General features: G+C 39.3%; 3 protein-coding genes across 5 annotated transcripts in view; 1 reads left to right on the top strand and 2 right to left on the bottom strand.

The window, feature by feature from the left end:
- Nucleotides 1–2837: 2837 nt before the first annotated feature.
- LOC308104988 (integrin alpha-M-like) lies at nucleotides 2838–14260 on the top strand (the record flags this gene model as incomplete). Its single annotated transcript, XM_080455624.1, has 15 exons — nucleotides 2838–2977; nucleotides 3278–3490; nucleotides 3594–3727; nucleotides 4764–4906; nucleotides 4991–5148; nucleotides 5246–5371; nucleotides 6756–6829; nucleotides 7856–7997; nucleotides 8598–8696; nucleotides 9866–9964; nucleotides 10135–10215; nucleotides 10408–10518; nucleotides 10996–11124; nucleotides 11217–11327; nucleotides 14108–14260. The coding sequence occupies exons 1-15, from the start codon at nucleotides 2870–2872 to the stop codon at nucleotides 14258–14260; spliced, it is 1881 nt and encodes a 626-aa protein (XP_080311750.1). The 5' UTR covers nucleotides 2838–2869.
- Nucleotides 14261–17407: 3147 nt separating this feature from the next.
- Nucleotides 17408–22312, bottom strand: part of LOC308105240 (CD63 antigen-like) — a 7650-nt gene continuing 2745 nt past the window's right edge. For 2 of the 3 annotated variants that reach the window (XM_080455878.1, XM_080455876.1), the window contains exons 4-7: nucleotides 20850–20939; nucleotides 19645–19773; nucleotides 19179–19250; nucleotides 17408–18373 (exon numbers count right to left, since the gene is read on the bottom strand). In XM_080455878.1, the coding sequence (XP_080312004.1) occupies nucleotides 18302–18373; nucleotides 19179–19250; nucleotides 19645–19773; nucleotides 20850–20939 (363 nt within the window). In that variant the 3' untranslated portion in view covers nucleotides 17408–18301. The remainder of the gene's footprint in view (nucleotides 18374–19178; nucleotides 19251–19644; nucleotides 19774–20849; nucleotides 20940–22312) is intronic. The other variant, XM_080455877.1, reaches the window with a different exon arrangement.
- Nucleotides 21785–22312, bottom strand: part of LOC308105245 (calcineurin B homologous protein 1-like) — a gene marked incomplete at both ends in the record, with an annotated part of 597 nt that continues 69 nt past the window's right edge. Inside the window, one exon of the mRNA XM_080455885.1 lies at nucleotides 21785–22312. This exon is cut by the window's right edge and continues 69 nt beyond it. Within this exon, the coding sequence (XP_080312011.1) occupies nucleotides 21785–22312 (528 nt within the window).

Raw genomic sequence — 22312 nt, 5'->3', positions numbered from 1 at the left:
ATCTATAAAAGCGCTTTCACTTAAGGCAACAGGGGGCACCACGAAACGTTGCACCGTCTGATACAAACTCTGTTTCCCCCTATTTCCTCGTGTCCTTACAGCTGCACCTCATGACTCACACAGCCCTGGGAAGGCAACCCAGCCTGGTGGAAATCTGAGGAGTGCACTTTTCTAGTGTTATACAGACAGTGGACACTCAATACAAATTCGTACTTGTATCAAATTGTCCTAGTTGTAGCAAATATTAACAGTCTATCTAGGATTAGTACTGGGAATAGGACAGGACCACAAAAACCTACAGTAGAGGTGAACTAAACTGCAGACAAAAAGTTTGGAAACTTAACTTCGGTCGATTGTATCTCCCCTTTAATAATAACAATTGGTATTGTGTTAATGTGTTTTATATAATTTTTATCGTTGATTAGTCACCTTTACAAACAGCTTGCAGCTTGTAAGGATCAGGCATTCGTGGAATGAGCAACACAGCTAAACGTGTGGGTAGCACCCGACAAAAAATTGCCAAAATCCCTCAATATGCTTCTGTTGTCGCTCTCGTTTTGAGCAACCTAAGCACACCAATTGCCAATTGATATAATAGACCGAAGTTTCCAAACTTTTTGTGGGCAGTTTAGATAGTATGCTGATGTCACTGCCCAGCATTACCATGACTATTTACTGTAGTTTGAAAACATGTTCACTTTTGAGATGAGACAACAAAATTATTAACCAATATATTATATAATTTTTTACAATAACATTGTCATTCAAAACATTGCAAACACTGTATCTTGGTATCCTTAGATTGGAAGTGCTTTTGAAAGTGTATCAGCGAGAGCAGAGTTGGAAACCATTGCAACTGATCCATCGAAGCACGTGTATCGAGTGGACTTTGAAGGGCTTGTTAAAATCAAGGATTCTTTGCAGGAGAGTATCTTTTCAGTTGAAGGTATAGTTCCAATTCCACATAAAATCTGGATCAGCAGGAAAATCATAATTTTTCAAAGTTTCATAATTGAGTAGTGAGATATTCTTTTTTTTCCTTTTACAGGATCACGGAAACTGGCTCTGGCTCTGGCTCTGGCTCAAGAAAAAAGAAAAAAAAAACTGGAAATGGCTCAAGAGGGATTCAGTGTTGCTTATGTGCCTGGGGTAATCAAAAATACTGTGCAATAACAAACCTATGCAGCTAAATTAAGTTAATATTCTCATTCCTTGGTTAATTTCTGTTTGACAAAAAAGGTTGTCTCTACACATGATAGAACCCTATTACAGCAGATGGGCAAATTGAAAATTTCGGGAGGCGAGGATGCCACTCTCTCATGGCTGTATATTTGTCTCCGCCAGGCCAAAGGTGTGGCCGAGACTCTGTTTTCGCCCCCGTCCGTCCGTCCGTCCGTGTGTGTGTGTGTGTGTGTGTGTGTGTGTGTGTGTGTGTGTGTGTGTGTGTCTGTGTGTGTGTGTTTGTCCACCTGTCTGTTAACAGCTTATCTCCGGCACCGTTGGACCGATCAGTGTGATCGGTCCAATTGGCTATTACTATATTACTGGCTATTACTTTTTGGATTTTGTCCAAACATCACCCAAATCGCTACACATTATCTCTATAGTCATGTGATTAACACGGATCTGTCCAATTTCTCATATTCCATCCTGATTGGCTAAGTTTGGCATCTAAAGTTGCTCGTTTTGAACAAAATGCCTCAAATTATGAACGCAGCACCCGATTGATAAATAAATCCTTTAAAATACATCGTGTTTATGAGTGCATGGTTTCAAAAGTGGGTTCAGGTTCTATTAAATAAGTATTTTAAATTATTTTAACATTTATTTTTATTATTCTAAATGACTTGGGGGGGGGGTCCAATCTGAAGCCAGGGGGAGACCCCCCCCCCGTGCCTGATTAGCACAATTTACATACCACCGTTTTTAGTGTCTCCACTCTTCCTCAGGCAGCCTGTGATACTAGTAATTACATGCTATCTATACTGTAATTAGTGTTTCTTATTGGTACATTTTAGGGTAGTTTTAACAAGGTATATTAAGCCCCACTCCATTTTCCAGCATGTGTTATTATAGTTCTAAAGGAGGTACCACACAAGCTGTGATCTTGTGGCAGCCATTAGAAAAAGTATGGAACAAAATGTTGTAGAAAATGTTCCTTTAAAAAAACAGTTTACTGTACCTATACTAGGGAGGATTCCAGATGGCAGCTGTTGGTTTCTTCCAATGGAGGGGGAGCTACCAAGAAATATCAACACAAGGCCAGAGGGGAAACTTCAAGGAGCTTACAGATATGGATCCTGACAGTTATCTTGGTGAGAAAGTACTAAATGAACTTCTTATTACTGTATTGTATGTAGTTAGCACCAAGTATAGTAATGTCTATCTAAATAAGTCTGATGAATGTTACATCAGACTTCTAGCCATAGCTTTCATTTGGGAGTCATTGTTTAGTCCAATGTAATCCGACACACCACATATCTAAAAACGGTCTTTTTTGTTCTTGGTGAGAAGGTCATTAACAACATCTAAATGCACCCTAAGCATAATTAATTATTTTCAAAATCTAGCACTTATAGTTTACTCTGTGCTGTTTTCTTCTAGGTTACTCCATGGCAATTGCCACAAGAAGAAGTGGCATTCTCACCGTTGTAGGTGCTCCAAGATATAAACACATGGGGATGGTAATGGTGTTCTCCAACAGCAAACCCCCCCAAAAGATCGACCCCTCGACAGATCCACAGGTTTGTGCTCAAAATATTATTCATTCATGAAGGAAAAACAATGTAATTCTACCACCTTTGAATCAAGATTTGTTTGTCTTTCTCAGTTTCAGATTGGGGCATATTTTGGGGCAGAGGTTTGTACCATGGATGTGGATCGAAGTGGATACACTGACATAGTCCTCATATCTGCTCCTTCATTCACGGATAAAGATCGAGAGGGCAGGGTTTACGTCTGTAGCCTTACTCACGAGGTAAAGAATGTTTAACTTTCTGTCATCAAATGCATACATTTGACCAGTGGTGGCTTATCCAACGGACTTGAGGTGCTGAAGCACAGGGCACCAACCTTGGGGGGGCACCAAACGGCGTGAAAAACGGCTCCGCGCATAACCCCCCCCCCCCCCCCCCCCCGTTGACAAAACGCTCCCGGGGGGCACCGAACCGGGTCCAAGCACCGGGCACCACAAAGGGTTAATCCGCCCCTGCATTTGACATCAGGTATGAGAATTCAAATGATATTTCTCATTCCTGTTTTTCTGTTTTCCCATCAGAGAGCTGATTGTCTATCCGATGGACAAACAGTGTTGAAAGGTGTTGCAGGAGAAAGAGGAAGGTTTGGTTCCTCTCTTGCTCCACTGCCTGATCTCAGCAGTGATGGATTGAATGATTTGGCTGTGGGAGCACCACTAGAGAATGAGGGTCAAGGAAGCATCTATATTTTCCATGGTGATGGAAGACTAACAATCAATCCCATGTACTCACAGGTGTGTGAGAGTCAAAGGTTAATTATGGATTCATGCAACGTTCTGCATTTGCTGGACAGGTACGACCCAGGCATTTAAATCATTCTCTTTACTTTTTATTTAGAGAATTCCTGGCTCTGATGTCCAGCCTGGACTGCGGTTCTTTGGTCTGTCCATTAGCCAGTCTTCTTTTGACCTCAGTGGAGACAATCTGCCTGACTTGGCAGTGGGTTCAAAGGGTGCTGTCCTCCTACTCAGGTATTTATAAAGAATGATGTAATTCTATCACTGGTGTAATTCTAGTATTTTGTAAGACATATAAATCTCAGATTTTTTTGCTCTTTCCAGTTGATTTACATCTATTGTAATACCATGATGTAAAGGGGTGCAGCAGCAGAGCTTTAAAATGTGGCCTAGAACAGGACTTTATTTCTACATAAAGTCTTCTCTTTGTTTCATTTGGGGTTTCATAATTCAGCATGACATCCTATTAACACAATACAAATCTGAAAACTGGCCTGACATATCCACGCTCTAACTCAAATAATAGGGATTATGTGTGCATGCTGGGAAGTCCTCCTCTTGTCCATTGCCACACACACTACACAGCCCCCACCTGAGGGGTCTAACACCCAACCCAAAGTCCTGGCTATGCCTCCATATTTTCCCAAGACACTGGTGTCTCAGAGTGAGGGACTTCTGGTGTGGAGAGTCTCTTCTCCTCCACCCAGTTCTCCACTGTGCTAGCGAGGGGCCAGTAAGGTGCCAACCAGTCCCGATGAAGAACTACCTTACGGCTCCCTTGTTACCCTGTAGAGCATGTCTGACAGCTTCCCAGGTCAGTTCTCTCGGTTCAGTCAGTTCAGTCTCTCGCAGTCTGCCCTGCAGCTGCATGAAATAGTCCAACCCAGCATTCCCCTTTACTACCGGCCAGTCTCATAGCTATTCTGTTAATAATGGTGGTATAACAGAGGACACTGTTGACTGTCTTGTATTTACTATTAGCAAACAATAACCACATAGTAAGAAAGGAAAATATAAGAGAAAAATAATAAAATGTGGGCACTCGGATGGCGTAGGCTAATATGACCATACACCACCGCAGAGTAGGGATTCCAATCCATGTTGCATCCAACTTTCTGAGCATCTATACAAACACAGTTGCCCGTGTTCGGGGGAGGCACTATGTCCTCTCGGTGGGGGCTCCACACTGGCAAGTGAACTAGTAGTAGGGTACAATTAGTGGTACATTTTGACACCGGTATGCTCCCCATATGACACTGTCCATTTCCAGATCTAAGCCAGTCGTGATGGTAGAGGCACAGGTGACATTCAGCCCAGCCCGGATCACCATCAACGACTCGGACTGCAATTCTCCCTTGAATAACACAGCTAAAGTCTGCTTCACTATGACTCGCCACTCAGGTTTTTTACTTTGTAAGTGCACTACAGAGCCAATTTAGCCTTTAAAATATATAATATATAATAATACATTTTTAATGAAAGTCTTAACTGTTCCAGCTCAAGCACAGATTAATTATACATTGACACTGGATTCAACTCGCAAGACCCCAAACAACCGTGCTTACATCATGACACCAAAACAACAAGAGGTGTTCAACTCTTTTACTCTTGACATGGAAGAGCCACACTGCTTTTCACATGAATTTGACATTGAGGTATGTTGGTAACCTAAATATAATCATAAATTAAGAGAAATCCCATTCATGAAGGGTAGACTGTGTTTATTTTCATGATAATGCTCTTTCATTGCAGGCTTGTCCAGAGGATGCTCTGAATGAACTGCATAATAAACTTAGATTCACTTTTGAAGGCGTTCCATCTTCCAACAACCTCAGTCCAAGCCTTGCACAGCAAGCTCAGACAACCACTTATCATCGTGTAAGTTACCTTTACATTTCTTTAATTTTTGTATCTAAATGCGTGAAGTCAAATATTTGTTTATTTTTAATATTTGAATATGGAATATTCAATGACAGCCCTAGTACGCATGATCTCATGAGTCATGTGACATTGAGCATCAAACTGCGTTTGATATTCCATACTTTTTGCCTATTATTGGTTTCCAAAATTAGTGGGAGGGCATTTTGATTATATTTTGTAACAGAAAATGCCATATATCATGAATGCAACATCTAATCAACCCAAAGGGGTGCCACAGATGCAAAAAGATTAACCATATGATATGTCGCAGATATGCCATTTTTACAGTTTACAGTGCACTTGCAATGCACATAGACAAAGAGAGAAACACAGAGATACCGCAACACCTATTATGCCTGCCTATACGTGCAACCCACACAGACAAATACAGAGACACAGTCACATGATGCCCCACACACAATGAGAGAGAGACACAGTAACATCACAGCAACTAAGCTGCGTATGCATGTGCACACGCACAGGACAGACACAGCGTTCAGTTAAAGCCCAGGTAATGTGACAACAAGCCAACGTGACAACATACAGTACACTGTGCACCTATGACACTTGCGAAATGTGTGTGCACGCACCGGGCACAGAGAGACAGAGAGAGGAAGCGAGACACAGTTTGACATTTCTGCATCAGACAGTGTAAATATTATTATAATATTGCGGCATACCTCCTGGTACTTGATCATGCTGTGCAAAACAACATTACAGTATGTAACATTGTTACATTACATGTAATAATATAGTTTCTGCCATCCAATCTTGCTACAACAAACATTTGCATTTATTCCTCCCTATAACTCTTTGCACTCCACTACTCAAACATACCACTATAGGACGACAGCTTTACGCTCCAATATTATAACCTCATCTACAACACATTATCAACACTCATTGTACTCAGTGTTTACTATGCAAGTCAGTGTATGCATTCAACTAAATGCATGCATCTTGGTTTGCAGCAATGCCATACATCATCCCTGCCAATGTCACATTATGCCTCTTAAAATCAAAGTTTTTTCAAAACCCTGAAGAAGACCTCAGTGGTCGAAACGTTGGTTTTATAAAATTATACTCTGTATCGTGGCTACGAGTCTGACCTGATCCTTTGATATAAATATTTTACACCGTGGTCAGCACCTCTACAATATTGGATGGTGTGTGTGCACTCTGTGGTGTGCCGCTTTCTCTCATATTTTGTGCAAAGCTTGAACTTTATGGCTACCAGTTCAGAGTAAAATCACATTCAAAGACTTTTGAAGCTTGCAGGACCATCATCTCATTATAACTGTTTGACAACTACAGAAAATGTGATTCCTCCCTTGTACCACAGTTAGGGTTTGAACTCAACTGTGGTCCTGATGACCTTTGTACTGACAACCTCAAAGTTGATTTCAACTTTAGCAGGTGAGACATAATGTACACATGTCATCTAAGAGTGTGGTTACATTGTTGGTGATGATACCTATCAAAACATGATTTATTGAGTGCCTGTTTATGAATACGCCCCTATGCAATTGATTTCTTTATTGATACAGAAATTTGCCTCGCACATGGCATTTCTACTGTCAGCTGATTTCAAATTTCCAAAACTCAATCAAAACTACTGTACAACAAGGTCATTTGCTAACGCTATTAACACTCAATACTTTTCTGGGCTTGCTTGTTCGTTAAGTTGAGTCAAATTTATTTATACAGTATATTTAAAAACTACTCTCCCTGACCAAATTGCTTAACAGACCGGGAGGTAGTTAAAAACACAAATACAATAACCGCAGACAAAACAAACAAGACAGCCAATAAGTACAAACAACAATAAAAAGGGCCACATCAAGAGGTGTAAGAGAGGAGGTCTTACAGGGGAGAGAATGCTGTTCAACAGTCTAGGCCTCTAGGGGCTGAGAGCAAAGGGACGGTCACCCCTGAAGTTAAATTTGGATGGTGGACAGTCAGTTGACCTGATGGACACCTCAGAGGTAGACTATAAAGGACTCTCTCTACTACCTGGAGGTAGAAGGAGGGATTTTGTGTGAGCTTTGAGATTGAAATTTGACTAATATTTAGCCATTACCAAAAAAATCCCCACTTTCACCAGAACGTACATTTGTCTTTTGTGGCTGTTTCACCGTCACTGTTTAAATACAGTACAAACTGAACTGGTCTAGAACTTTGAAAAAAACGTATATTCCTATTCATTAGCAACCTGATTCTTTAGATGCCGTTTGTCAAGCAATGTATTAGTAATATGTATTATTTGGGTTGACCAGCAGAGGATGTTGTAAACCATATTTTTAATTTAGAAGGACAGTATGAAAGCTACAGTAAGTGAATGGCAAACATGATATTTTACCTTTCCCTTAATGAATTCACCTGCAATCAAGAAGACACAATAATTAAACTTTTTCTTTTCTGTTTTTGCATAATCATAATCAGCTTTACAGAAGTTAAAGTGGGCATAGATGAACTGAACCACATAATGGTGTCAGTTGAGAACAGAGAGGAGAACTCGTTTAACAGTTGTGTCACTCTCACATACCCTCCTGGAATCTCATACTGGAAGTTCACCATACAGCAGGTAAGGCAGTATTGCCAAGGTAACGTCAATGCAACGTAACTAACCCCAAGTTCAGCCTTAAAGATTCTATGACATTCATTTTCACTTTTTTATTTTTTAAATGTTTCTTGGAGGGTCTTATGACCTCAATTAGACCCCAAAAAAACTGAACTTTGAACATTCAGTGGATTTTCTGTGGTCTGGGGTTTCTGAATAATTAGGCTGAAAATTAATCTGTGATTGGCCCCTGGACGTTGATATCACAGTCCATTAATCCCGCCCCCTCTCCTCTCCTCTCCGCTCCTCCCCTCCCCTATTCATTCCTTTGGGGGGGGGGGGGGAACAGAGGCGATGATTGACAGTCAAAATCCCTCAACAGTGACACCCGCAGGCAAAGATTTATTTTTTCATTGCAGTTGAAAAGGCTTTAGAAAAAACCCTGCCATGGATCACTGGAGCGGATTTTTCAGTTAAAACTTTAAATACACGTTTGAAGGACCATGATAACTACTTTTAATGTGTTGTAAAACTGAATGTCGTGAAACCTTTCATAAATTGTTGTCATTGGTTAAAGAAGATGTGTGATTAACATGCATTGTGGTTTTCTTTGTCTTTACCCAGGGAAGAGTGGAATGTAACTCTATAGACAGTGAGGATGGTGTATCACAGGGGAAGAGTGACTGCACCATTGACAAGCCTATTTTCAAAAGCAATGCTAAGGTTCACGTTTTCTCTAACTTCGCTTCTTCTCACACACCTCTGCAAGGACAATCAGATAAAAATTGCCGTCAACATTTATTTTTGACTGCTTTGGTAGAATAATACACTGACTGGTTAAAGCACTTTCTCTGATCCATTCCATTCTAGGTACTTTTCACTGTCTCCTATTGGGTAGAAGATACCAACAATGAACTTGACAGAAAGATACCGATCACTGCAACTGCCACAAGGTACTGTCATCTAGGCACTAGTGGAAGGCCCTGCACTGTGTTGCTCGTGAATGAATGAATGAATATTGTTCATCTATCCATCAATCCATCCATCCATTCATTCATAAAAACCCACCCCTTACAGGTTTATAAAACATTCAAAAAACATAATTATAAAAGTTTCACTTCTCAATAAATGAAAGCTGCACAATTTATACAAAGAAAACTAAAGAAATAATGATTATTTGTAACCAAAATAAAAATGTCATGTATTATGTTCTTTTTGTTTGTTTTCTCTCCACATAATCAGCCAATGCAAATACCTTGTGTTCAAAAAGCCATTTAAGTCTATCTGCATCACTTAACCACATTTTGACACTTTGACATTTTAAACATAACATAACTCAATGAAACACAAAATGTAACACATTATTGATTTCAGTGATGGCACAATAATTACATATCAGCTTTTCTTCCACAATCCCCCAGTAACGACACACAAGGCTTGTGTGTGCTTTCTATTGTCTATCAATTACTTCTCTTCTGTTTCAGTGGAAATGATAAGCATTCACAAAAAAGTGAACTTTACCAAGAGAAAGAGATTGATGTGAAGTACAGCATCTTTCTTTCCATTTCCAATCCAAGGTTTGCATTGTTTCTTTTCATTCACATAGTAATTTGTGTGATTAATTTAAACATTATAATTGGGAATAGATCAAAACTTGTCAAGGTTTTATAATGAAGTAAAATGTTTAATATTTCCATTCAGTTCAACCAGCTACAACAATTTTCCTTTTGGAAAAAATGATCTGCAGACACCACTTATGCAATCAATTACGGTAAAAAAAAAAGAATGTAAATCTTTTATGTTTATCAACTCCATTCAGCTTTTAGGTTTACTGCTAAGTGACATCAATGAATATACCCCCCTTCTTTCTATCATGTTCTATCTCCTCTCAGGTTTTAAACCTTGTGAGAGCCTTTAACGTTACTGTGGTCATCAAGGTGCCGGTGAAGCTGGGTAAAAAACACATCTGGGTGGATCCTTATAATATAAAGGTGACTCACATCATGGATGAACACTTGAGTGCATGTTGGAGCTCAAGCACAACAACATTCAAACTGCTCCGTGACCAACTTTTTCTCATGCCACATTCAATTGAGTTCAATGAGTTGCACCTATTGTGACTCTAATGTTATATTCTCCATTGGACTAACACAACTTGCAGATTCCAGGCTGCTACAGAGATAAGGATGAGGAACCTACTCTCTCAGATTTTGTGGATAAGATCAATAAAACACATACAGTGGTAAATATGGTCTGCGCATTGACAGCTACCATCCACAAATTACAAACACCTATTAGTTATGTAGCCTATAGTTATATATATCCTTCATGCCATTTAGTTAAATGTTATAATTTTGTGTATGCTAAAATTATTATGATTGCATAATAACATTTTGCTTTGAATTTGGTTTAATCTGTCCTTAATTGCCCATAGGATTGCTTTGTTGCCAGATGTACAGTGTTCAGATGCAACGTGTTCATGGTGAAAAATCAGCATGATGTTTACAACATCTATGCCAACCTGAGCTCAGAATGGATCGAGCAGGTGAATACCATTTCTATTAACATGTAAAATCACAGTTCAATCAAGTTTTTGCCATTTTAAGGTCATTGTCTTGACACTTGTTACAGTAGGTGCTGACAATGTTCATAAGTGCAACAATAAATTCCTTCAATAGCATCATTGAAAACAACCAAGCCTGCAAGGGTTTTTCTGCTACATGTATTCTAGAATGAAAAGAATATACAGTACAGATCTCTAAACCTTTGCATTAATGGATTGTCTCTTAACCCCTTAAACCCTGGCTATATACTTTGTTGACCGGCCTCCCCAGGGCTCTATCTTTGGCCCTCCTTTTTCCCCTCTACATCAAATCTCTTTGCTGAATATAGCCGATCTACAGCTTGTAGATCTGTTATTTTCGCTGAATGGTCGTCTCAGTAGGGTACTGGCCTACTGGGCTTAATTGTCTCAAACAAAAACTTCTCCTTATCCTCTTCCCTCTTTGTTTCCAACCCACAGATTGGTCTCCAGTCAGCCAAATTCCTTTTGATCAGCACAGCCACTTTGGAGTATGACAGAAGCAAATACATCTTCCTTTCAACAGACTCTAAGAATAATGCTGTTCGAATGGTCCCCCCTGTTCGAAAGGTAACATTGCATCTCTACTTTCATTTCACTCTTCATTTTCACTAGAAGACTTAGAAGAAAGTGATTTAATTGTTCTCATGACCGCCCCTCAGATTGTGTCCACGGTAGAGGTGTACACAGAGACAGACCTCATCACACTGATTATTGTTGAAACCTTGCTAGGCCTGGCAGTTTTGGCTTTGATCACTATTGGCTTACATAAGGTAATGTATCTCTTTGTCATTTCCCCCATTTTGGTTCCAAATAACTTATCTAGCTACTGCTGAAGTACTACCTCGGGGCGACCCGATAGTTACCCAAATAGTTAGGGCACATCCCACATGGGCTCTAATGTCTGACAGTGAGTCTCCAGTTCGATTCCTGGCCATTTGCTGCGTGTCACTCCCCTGCTCTATCTCCATGCTTCCTGTCCCTCTAGTCTACACTGTACCTGTCAATAAAGGCAAAAGAATTATAACAGAAAAGAAAAATGCTGACTGCATTGCCATGACATTTTCTGTGCACCTTCATGAACCACAGAGGATAACCCCTACTTATTGATGATGCCATGGCCTTTTCTCTAACGCCACCCTTGGGCCAAACTTTCTCAAATCTTAATAACTTTAAACCTGGCATCCCTATTTTGGGCTTAGCTGTGAAAATCTTCAGAAATATCAGAACTACAGATCTGATAACTTGTCATACGACATATTCAATTCAATTCAAACTTTATTCCAGACACACAGGGGGTCCATAGAGTCCATAGACATCACACATAACACATTAAACAAAAATTAAAAAAATAAAAACATAAAATCGTAAATAGAGGCTGACTCTCTAGTGTGTACCTAGCCTGGACGAGTACCGGAGACAGCTCTTCCCAGGATTGACTATATCCTCAATAATACTGTTCCGGGACTCATCCAGGCGAGACATGAATCCATAAAGTGCCTTAATAGAGCCTCACATGTGTGGATTCCACACGTTTACAAACAAGTGACTGGCACTATGCCATCTAGGGACCTTAAGTAGAATCCTCAGGGCATCATTGTAGGCCACTTTAAGCCTCCGCATGCTACCTTTCTTGTATGTGCACCACAAGAAAGCTGTATACATGGAGTGCAAAATGCTTTAAAAAGTGCACACTTGACAGGACCTGAACACATACTGAACCTACGAAGCAGCATATTGGCCTGGGGATGAAGTTTGCAGCACTGTCTAGAGATATTTCTATCATCATGGAGATTATCAGTGAATGTGGCCACAGTGCTCGATTTCCTGGCATACAGAAAGACGAACGTCATATAAGTGAAATAGTGCAGGCAAACTAGCTCATTTTGGAGCTCAAAGTGGAAGTAATTGCAACAGAATTTTTTTCTTCACAGACCATTTCTATTAAGTCACCAGAACAACATACTAAAAGTCCTAAGAAATCCTAGTTGAGGAAATATGTTTAATTGGCATCAATCCAAAATGGCCGCCAATTATTGTCAAAAAGTCATAAAATGATGGTAACAGATTTTTTTTCTTCACAGATCATTTCTATGAAGTCACCAGAACAACATACTAAAAGTCCTACGAAATCTGAGTTGCGGAAATATGTTTAATTAGCATCAATCCAAAATGGACACCAATTATGGTCAAAAGGCCATATAAAATGATGGTGAGTCCAATTTGTATTCATCGGAGATTTCAATTTACTTCCAAATACATGTTGAGGAGAGGAATTCAGATATCAAACAATATTTTAGCCATTTTTGAACCAATATAACAGAACTACTGGGTGTTATTACTAGATAGTCTAGAAAACTAGCCTTTTACATCAAAGTCATTGTAATTTCTATGAGGTGTCCAGAACAACATACTAAAAGTCCTAAGAAATCCTAGTTGCGGAAATATGTTTAATTGACATTGACTCACCATCATTTTATATGGCTTTTTGACAATAATGGTGGACATCTTGGATTGATGCCAATTAAACATATTTCCTCAACTAGGATTTCTTAGCACTTTTAGTATGTTGTTCTGGACACCTCATAGAAATGATGTATGGTGAAAAATAATACAATTAGTATTTAGTTACAATTACTTTGATATCAAATGCTGCTAGAATATGTGGTAATAATACCCTGTAGTTCTGTTATATTGGTTAAAAATGGCTGACATATTATTTTGATATTTTATCTGAATTCCTCACCTCAAAATGTAATTGGAAGTAAATTGAAATCACAGATGAATGAACATTGGACTCACCATCATTTTATATGGCTTTTTGACAATAATTGGTTGCCATTTTGGATTGATGCCAATTAAACATATTTCTGCAACTAGGATTTCTTAGGACTTTCAGTATGTTGTTCTGGTGACTTCAAAGAAATGGTCTGTGAAGAAAAAAAATCTGTTACCATCATTTTATGACTTTTTGACAATAATTGGCGGCCATTTTGGATTGATACTAATTAAACATAATTCCGCAACTAGGATTTCTTAGGACTTTTAGTATGTTGTTCTGGTGACTTAATAGAAATGGTCTGTGAAGAAAACAATTCTGTTGCAATTACTTTCATGTGAAATGCTAGTTTGCCTGGACTAAAATGTGGGGAATGTCAATTTCTTGTCCTTCTATTTCTATGTTATGCTTTATGCCTAGTTTTTTCTCTCAATGTTGTGAATGAGATATACATTTAAAATATTAATGAAAAATATGGTGCCAATACAATCAATACTGAAGGCAATGATGTCTGAAAAACATATGGGAGGCAAGAAAAGGTGCTATGTTACTTTTCAACAAAACCAAAATTATTTTCTCTGAAATGGAACTTCCTTTGCACACCACACATTTTGAGATGTAGAACATTAGGAAGGTGTTTTAAGCAGCATTACCACAGACATTCCAGACAATTCTTATTTGAGTAATTTAGTCTTCCAGTGTATTAGTTAATGTGCTGGTTTATTTATAGCTGTTTTTTCTCTTCATGTGTATCTTGGTGTATCTTACTCTCAGGCTGGGTTTTTCAAGAGTCAGTTGAAGCAGATGATTGCTGATAAGTATGGAGTACAAGGTCCAGAAGATGGCAGAGTACAACCACCAGAGGAAGAATTGATGATGATTGAATTGAAGGCTGTTTTGTGTCAAAAGCCAAAACCTCAAGCTTGAACTTAAAAGGAAATAGCAAACTCACAACAGGATAATTGAAGCATCCAAGAATCACATACTGTTCCCCGTTACAACTTACTAACTTCAACGGCAGAAACAACACAGCGTACACTGTAGATTCTCATCAGCCTTCATTTTCAGAGCCAGTCACTGAACATGTTTAATTTCCACCCAGTCATTGGCTCCCAAAATGACAGCAATAGTACAACAGCTTGAATACACACAGCATACAACTCAAGCAGCAGCAGCAAAGAAAAAAGAAAATGGTTCCTCCTACCTTGAGAAGTCTTCTACTTGACTTCATCAGTTGTGTAAGAGATGGCCAGGGTAAGATTTTGGAACCGATGGATAGATCGAGATAAAGGCCCCTTCTCTCTAATTCATCCTCGGATGAGCCCTCCAGTGGCATCTCCACTCATCTCAATCCTCCATACATCCGGCTAGCTCGCCAGTACTTTCCTCCACTGCTGGGAGCTCCCATGCCGTGTCAATGGCAGTGACCGACCAGCCTCATTCTCCTAGCCGCCATCTTCTCACTCACCCTTGGTAGCCCCCATACAGATGCTTGTCGGTAACATGTTCATCCTGGTTGTTGTTTAGTACTGCACATAGCACCATAACCGTTGAGTGTCTGAAAGAATGAAAGAAAGAAAGAAAGAAAGAAAGAAAGAAAGAAAGGAAGAAAGGAAGAAAGGAAGAAAGGAAGAAATTGAAATGACGAGTGTCTCATGCATGAACTGTATATTGTACCCTGTCACAACTCACTATCGTCAACATCAGCCACAACACAACATACACAGTCTACTAGTACATATACTGTATCCTGTCACACAACATAGCCTAGTATTCCAGAACCAGGTACAGTCACTGAACATGATTCATTGCAAGCCAGTCAATGGGGCCGCAGCAAAGTTAGTTTTATATTGGATAGTTGACAGATATTCAACCACAGAGCTACTGTACATAGGGCCATAAGTAGTAAGTACTCAACTTTATTTGTAATTTGTATTTTCAATTGCTTATAAACCAAATGCGATATTGACGCTCAACAAACTCTACATTGTGCAGGGGATGTATGTGAGCACACAATTTAGATTTTGCATGAAATATTTTCATTTTACATGAATATAGTATTTTATATTTTATGCTTTTATTACTGTACATTATGTAATAATTACTGCCATGATGGTAGAACAACCAAAGGTATGGCATCCGAATATATTCAAAGCCTGATCCAACCCTACAACACATTTTACTATTTTTATGCATTTGATTTGATTTGATTTATAGATTGTGTTGTCCTTGCTTACTGTAAATCGCACTGGATTAATTGTGTCTGCTAAATGCCTAGATTGTAAATTGTAAATGCACTTGCAAAAGAAAATGATAATGCCTAGATTGAGCATTTATTACTTGTTATACAGACATAGAAGATGTATATGACTTGTCCTGCAATGGTTGTACAATCATGCTTCTTCCAGCTCAGAAACATTGCTCAAATCAAGTCCTTCTATTTTTCATCATTTGCAGACCATGAACACAATCATTCATGCTTTCACTTCAAACAAATAAATAAATAGTATAAATAGCTTTTTTTTTGTCCTCTCTATGTAGTGTAGATCCTCTATTTTAAAAAGATTTCAATACATTTTGAAAGCTTTTGAAATGGGATAATCTGCATAATGAGTACTTTTACTTTTGGTATTTTATGTATATTTTGATGCCAACAATATTGTACTTTTACTGGGGTTTTTTTCTCTCACTTATACTGGACTTTTACTTGTAACCGAGTATTTCTACCTTGTGGTATTGATACTTTTATTAAAGTAAAACATTTGAGTAATTCCTCCGACACTGCTGAAACTCTTAACACCAAGCAGTGTGAAATATTTGTGTCTTATATTCAATCATTTACCTTTAACCACATGAACCTTTTAGCCTCCCTATTCTGGGGGCGAACATTCTGCGAAAACATTGTAGCTGAGCTGATAAGATCCTCTTTATCACTTTGCTTGTTGAGAGCTGATGCTCTTATCCAGAGAAACGTAGAGGTGAGGATTTAATCAGTAGCTTTAAGGTATCATACAAGGATATTTGGTGCTGTGCACTCGAACAAAACATTGTGTATTTATTTATTTAAATATTTATTGAATAGTATATAGCCAGGACCCAGCACCTTCAAGCACCTTAGTGATCTGTTAATTTCAATTTCAACATATTATACATATCTGGATTCTGGTCTTTTACTCTTTTTTAAAACAACACATAGCCTACTAACCACAACTGAAATACACACACATTTGGATGGCTACCTTCATGTGCTTTACTGTGCCTGCATGTTGCATCAGTATAAGCCTAAAACACAGCTCAGTACAACAACATATTCACAGCACACTAAAGTGCTGTATCCTGACTCGTTTTTGTTTCACCAAGTAAAATAATAAATGTGAAATTGCACACAATTCAGCTATATTAGGCCTACACATCATGGAAATATTAATGCTAAGCAGCTAACTGTTAGGTACAGTATAACTCACCCTGGAAAATCTACTCTAATGACATTTTGTCATGAAGATAATTCATTCACTTCACCTTCAACTCTCTTTCAAGATGTGACTTTAAGTTTCGCAGTCTTCACTCCTGGCAATAGGCCTACCTGACAACTCTTCTCAACTTCCATGAGGTTGAATGTTACATTACAAGGTGTGTATTTCACTCATTTACCTCCAAATACAACAGAGCTTGTGTCAATTATCTGTCAGTCGTGCTCAGCTGTGGGGAGGAGGAGGCGGGTAAACCAGACCCATAGAGAGAGAGAGTTATGACACGCTCTGATCTCGCCGCAAAGCGGGCTACCATGGGCTGTAGTTCCAAACATTGGAACTTCCTCCTTGAGGTAGAACGAGCATTTTCGCATTCCATTCTTGTGTCGTCACTCTCATATTAGATCACGCTGGGGTAAACCAGTAGATTTAAAGAGCCCGCGAAACCTGCTTCTAGGGCTAGGGTGTCGAGTGTCTGACAATAACAAACAACTTATTTTGTGTCTATAAATTCGCTGTTTTTCTTTTCTTTTTTCTTTTTTTGCCCTTTTTTGTATGTTGCCCCCGGATGTTAAGCATGCACACCCTTTGATTAACAAATAACAACTGAGAGAAAGCCTTTTTAATTGTACAAAGTGTGTTTAACTGCACAAAACAAAGAGAATTCAGTCAAAGTAAAATTAAGAGAAAAAAAAGCCATCACACTATAATTAATCTCTCAAGAACAGATTCAGAGCTGCGCAAAAAACAGCAGAGGGCGCTGTTTTTCCTTTTTATTTGACGATGGGTTCCCAGATTGCACTAGGTCTGCTATTACCTTAGATAGGTGTGGCTTTGTTTCAACAGGATATATGTGCTGTGTTACAAAATCATAATAATAATAATAATAATAATAAAAATGAAGATGGTGGTGGTGGTGATGATGATGATGATGATGATGATGATGATGATGATGATGATGATGATGATGATGATGATTCTTATTCTTATTATTGAATTTTAATTAAGGTCCAAAAGCAGCTGATCACAAAGGGTTAAAGGGACTTAAGTGATATTTTTATTTGAAAAATAAGTGTCTATATTCTGTCGATATTAATCATTATAGAGTGTTTGTTCATGCAGTAACAGGAGTCACTCCAGCTCTTTAGAAAACAGAAAAAACATTTTCAGGTCAGCATACCACTTTTATCCAATCAGGAGAGAGAACTACAGGATACAGAATACAAGATAAACAAGTGAAATTGATAGTGATGGGAGGTGGGGGGGGGGGGGGGGTTGTATGAAACTGGCAACCCACTTGAAAATATATTTCCTGTTTATTAAAGAGCCGGAGAGATGGGGAGATCCCTGTTACTGAACAAACACTCTATGATTACTATCAGAATGTAGAACTTTAATCTTTTAATAAAAACCTTCAAAAATATCACTTACACTACCAAAGCAAAGTAAACCCACAAAGCAATAGAAAAAGATTAGCCTGTATTGTGGAATGTGATGATCAATCTATGTTTAAATATTCTTTCCCTTTTATGCTCAAACACAGGCATATCCCGAACACAACGCCAGCGACCTGAAACAGAACAAGAGACAGGTTATTGGCACAGACCTCCGAGATACCCACGTGACCATTACAATGGAATTTTCTAACATAAAATTTATATATATTAAAAAATGATTCAATTAAGTATAAAAAATATTTTCAAAAAATGTCAACATTTACTAGATTTTCTAAAATGTTTCAGCTCACAACATGACAATCAATGTCACAATGTGATGCATTATACGTGCCTGTGGCCCCTCGGGGCCACACGGTGTGACTATTGTCATGGCAGTCCCCTGAACAGTGTTTGTCCCAAGTTTGGTGCGGATCGGAGAAACGGAGTCCCTGTGGCCCCTGCTGTGATTCTTGTGTGTTTGTGCTAAATTTGGTGCGGATTGGTCTTATAAAATATGATAAAAACAAAGATCAAGGTAAAGAAAATTAGCTTGAAAAGATGAACACATTCAAGATGAGTCACTATTCTTTCCTTCTCTCACAAATAAAATGTATGGGCGCCCCAGTGGCTCACCTGGCCGTTAAGGCTCAGTCCTTGTGCAACCGGCCTGTGTTTGAATCCGACCCGAGACCCTTTTCCCCATCTCTCTATCCTGCCATTTCCTGTCTCTCTGCACTATCACTATCAAAAGAAAGTCTGGGCCTTGAAAATACCAGAAGAATGTTATCTTTAAAAAGAAATGAACAAATAAAATGTAAGCTAATTGTCTCCATAGAAATGAGTCTAAACAATATTGCCACTGATTCATCATTAGGGGTAGTTTAAGTTTGAAACGATGGAAAACCAAGAGCAGGAATTTATCTATTGACAACATTTTACCTCCAGGATTCCAAGAGCAAGGCAGACAGCACCAACCCAGAGCAGGTTTTTCACTACAACCATGGCACAACCCTAAGGAGTAAAACGTAGTCAAATAATGTCCCAAAAATAAAAAGGGGGCTTGTGCGTGTGTGTGTGTGTGTGTGTGTGTGTGTGGGTGTGTGTGCGTTAGTGCGTGTGTGTGCGTGCGTGCGTGCGTGCGCGTGTGTGTGTGTGTGTGTGTGTGTCTGACTCTGTACATATGTATAATATATGTTTGCCTGTGAACCCTGTGGCAAGTTCCCAAACTTTTCCAACCAAGGACTCCCATATTGCCTATTGCAAAATTGCTTAATAAAATGAAGTTGCAGATTTGCTATTTTTGCTATTATTTGAAAATTAAACTGGCACAATTACCTTATGAATTGAATTTCAATTGAAATGTGTATATACATGTTATATTGTACGCTGTGATTTGACTACTGACCGTTTTGTGTATGTTCTCTATGTTCTGGCCACAGCCTTCGGCCTTCACCTTGCAGCAAGAATCTGGGAACACGTTGCTTTTTCCCAAGGTGCTCCAGTTGTCATAGCTACTGATTCCACAGCACTTGAACTGCAACAGCCCATACATACAGGAAAGAATATGAACACAATAACACATACAGTGCTGGACTTGTACTGTTTCTGAAGAAACAGTGTGGGCTTGACATTGATATACCACTCATAGCCAGTTCTCCATTAAACACAGAGGTTCTTTACTCTGGAATACACACATACTTATTGACAACTCCTCATCTTCACTCTTAACTTTAAACATAGATAGAGGGCCAGCCTGATAAATCAAGCCTCTCCACTTCCACCAGAATGTAGCCCTACTTCTGCACACGCGCGCAAACACGCACACGCACACGCACACGCACACGCACACACACACACACACACACACACACACACACACACACACACACACACACACACACACACACATTCAACTTCATATCAGTAGTTGTTGTTTGTCGTGTCTTATGTTTGATTACTGTTCAACTTACTACTTTTTTTTTTTTAGGTGAGAACCTTGTAAGCCCTATATGGGTTTTCTTACTTATTTCTGTCTTTTTAAAAATTGTTACCTTGGTATGTTTTTATTGTGCGAATAAACAAAACAAAACAAAACAAAAAAGCCGTTGTGCTGCTGTGACATTATCAATTGACTTTCAGTGTAAAAGTTTACTTTAAAAAGTTAAATATTTCCAAAAGTCAAAACATTTTCAAAAGCTAGAAAGAATTCCTCACTATTCCTGAAGAAAATTAATATTTTAAAGTTTGAAGGTGAAAGTATGCTAAGCCAGAGTGAGATGAAGTTTCGAGGGGGGAAAAAAGGTTATTCATAGGAGCAGTTAGGGGTTTAGCATCTTGCTCAAGGACACTTCAACATGATGCCAGAAAGAATGGGGGTGAACTGGGAAGTAATCCTTGTAATGGTCCATTTGCCAACAGATCCCATTCACCAACTTGTTAGTCTGGAGGATAAATGAATGTCAGATAACCTGTTCCCCTCTCTGAGGAATAGGTTCTGGTGAACTGTCTCCATGCAGTGTTATAAAAGACTCTATTCCCTAACACTCCACACTATCACCAACTACAGGCAAATAGGCCTAATACTGTACCAGATAAGGCTCTGCACATCACCTTGGTCTGGATATTATCGATGGTGGTTCTGTCTGAGATCAGCTTCTCCGCCACCTTACGGATTCCGAAGCTCGCCTTTAAAACAACAGTCTGCATAGAAAATGGTACAAAATTAAAAAGAAACTTCTGCTAAGACAACAGCCCTATATGCTTAAACAGGGCTATACTTCATTGAGCTTTAATGAAAAATTACCATGTAATTAGTCTTGCATAGCCAAATGATCAGAGATCTCCGTCTCGTTATGTATCGTATAGGCAGAGGCTGCATCGTAATATCACCAGTGTTTTTGACCCACAGCAGTATAGCCTAACACTGTAGGGTGCGGTTATTGTACTGATTACACTGTTGACACTGTAACGATGTCAGTTTTTTTTTTGTGATGACACTGTGATTGCTTGTATTTTGCTCATGTATTTGCCTAAGCTTGCGGCGGGATACTGTAATGACATTGTGACTGTTTGTTTGTTGTTGTTTGCTATTTGTCCTAAAGTGACTGGAAAAGCAGACTGCTATTTGTCTCAAAAAAGCTTTATACCCTGTATATATAACATGTACTGTATATAACGACGCAATGTGACATAGCTCTGTTTACACAATGCGGTACCCCCTCCAACTGTATATACTTCCCCCATTTTCAACTGTTCTTATTATATTTGGACACTTGCTTTGACAGGGTTGTAAACGTATGTTTTCTCATGCCAATAAAGCTCATTTGAATTGAATTGAATTGAATTGTGTGTTATGTGTGACCCCCGTGACCTTCGCAGGATAAAAAAAAGTTCTGTCCATCCGTCCATCCATCCATCCATCCATCCATCCATCCGTCCTGTATTCTATATTGTAGGTCAGCCAGGTCAGGCAGGTGTTGAAGCAGGGTTGGGTCTTGTTAACATTTGGTGTGGAAAAGCACCAATCATCCAGAGTGGACAATTCTTCAGTGTAGGAACCGGATGCTCATTTTCTGCTCAACGTCCAAGTCCTCCAACAACTTGACGAAATCATCAAAGGAAATTGAATTGTCACCGTTCCAGTCAGCCTCCTGGATGGTTCGGTCGGCGATGCTGCCGAGCTGTTCGTCCGAAATGTTTGCACCGACCATCATACGCAAGACCTGTAAGAGCTCGTAGCGAGAGATCTTGCCATCTCTGTCCAGGTCGTACAGGCGGAAGGAGAAGAGTAACTTGTTTGTCCTGCTGTTGATAGGCTCGCCGCTGCCGGCAGCGGGGTCGCTGCTCCTCTCGTTGTTGTCTTCCATCGGCCTGAAGTGAGCCAGGGTTCGCATGAATCCCCTGAAGTTCACCTGGTCCTCCCCCTCAGCAAAGAAGGCATTGATTATTCGGTCCCCCAGGGGGTTGATGGCCAACTCCGGGATGCTTTGGAAATCTTCTTGACTGAGGGTTCCATTTTGACCTTTATCCAGGGTGGTGAAGCGACTGTACAGGCGATTGATCTGACTGTGAGA

Source organism: Gymnoscopelus braueri, assembly GCF_963280865.1.
Source record: "Gymnoscopelus braueri genome assembly, chromosome: 17".
NCBI lineage: Eukaryota > Metazoa > Chordata > Actinopteri > Myctophiformes > Myctophidae > Gymnoscopelus > Gymnoscopelus braueri.
Note: the sequence above shows the minus strand (reverse complement) of the source record. Positions and strands in the feature narration are given on the sequence as shown.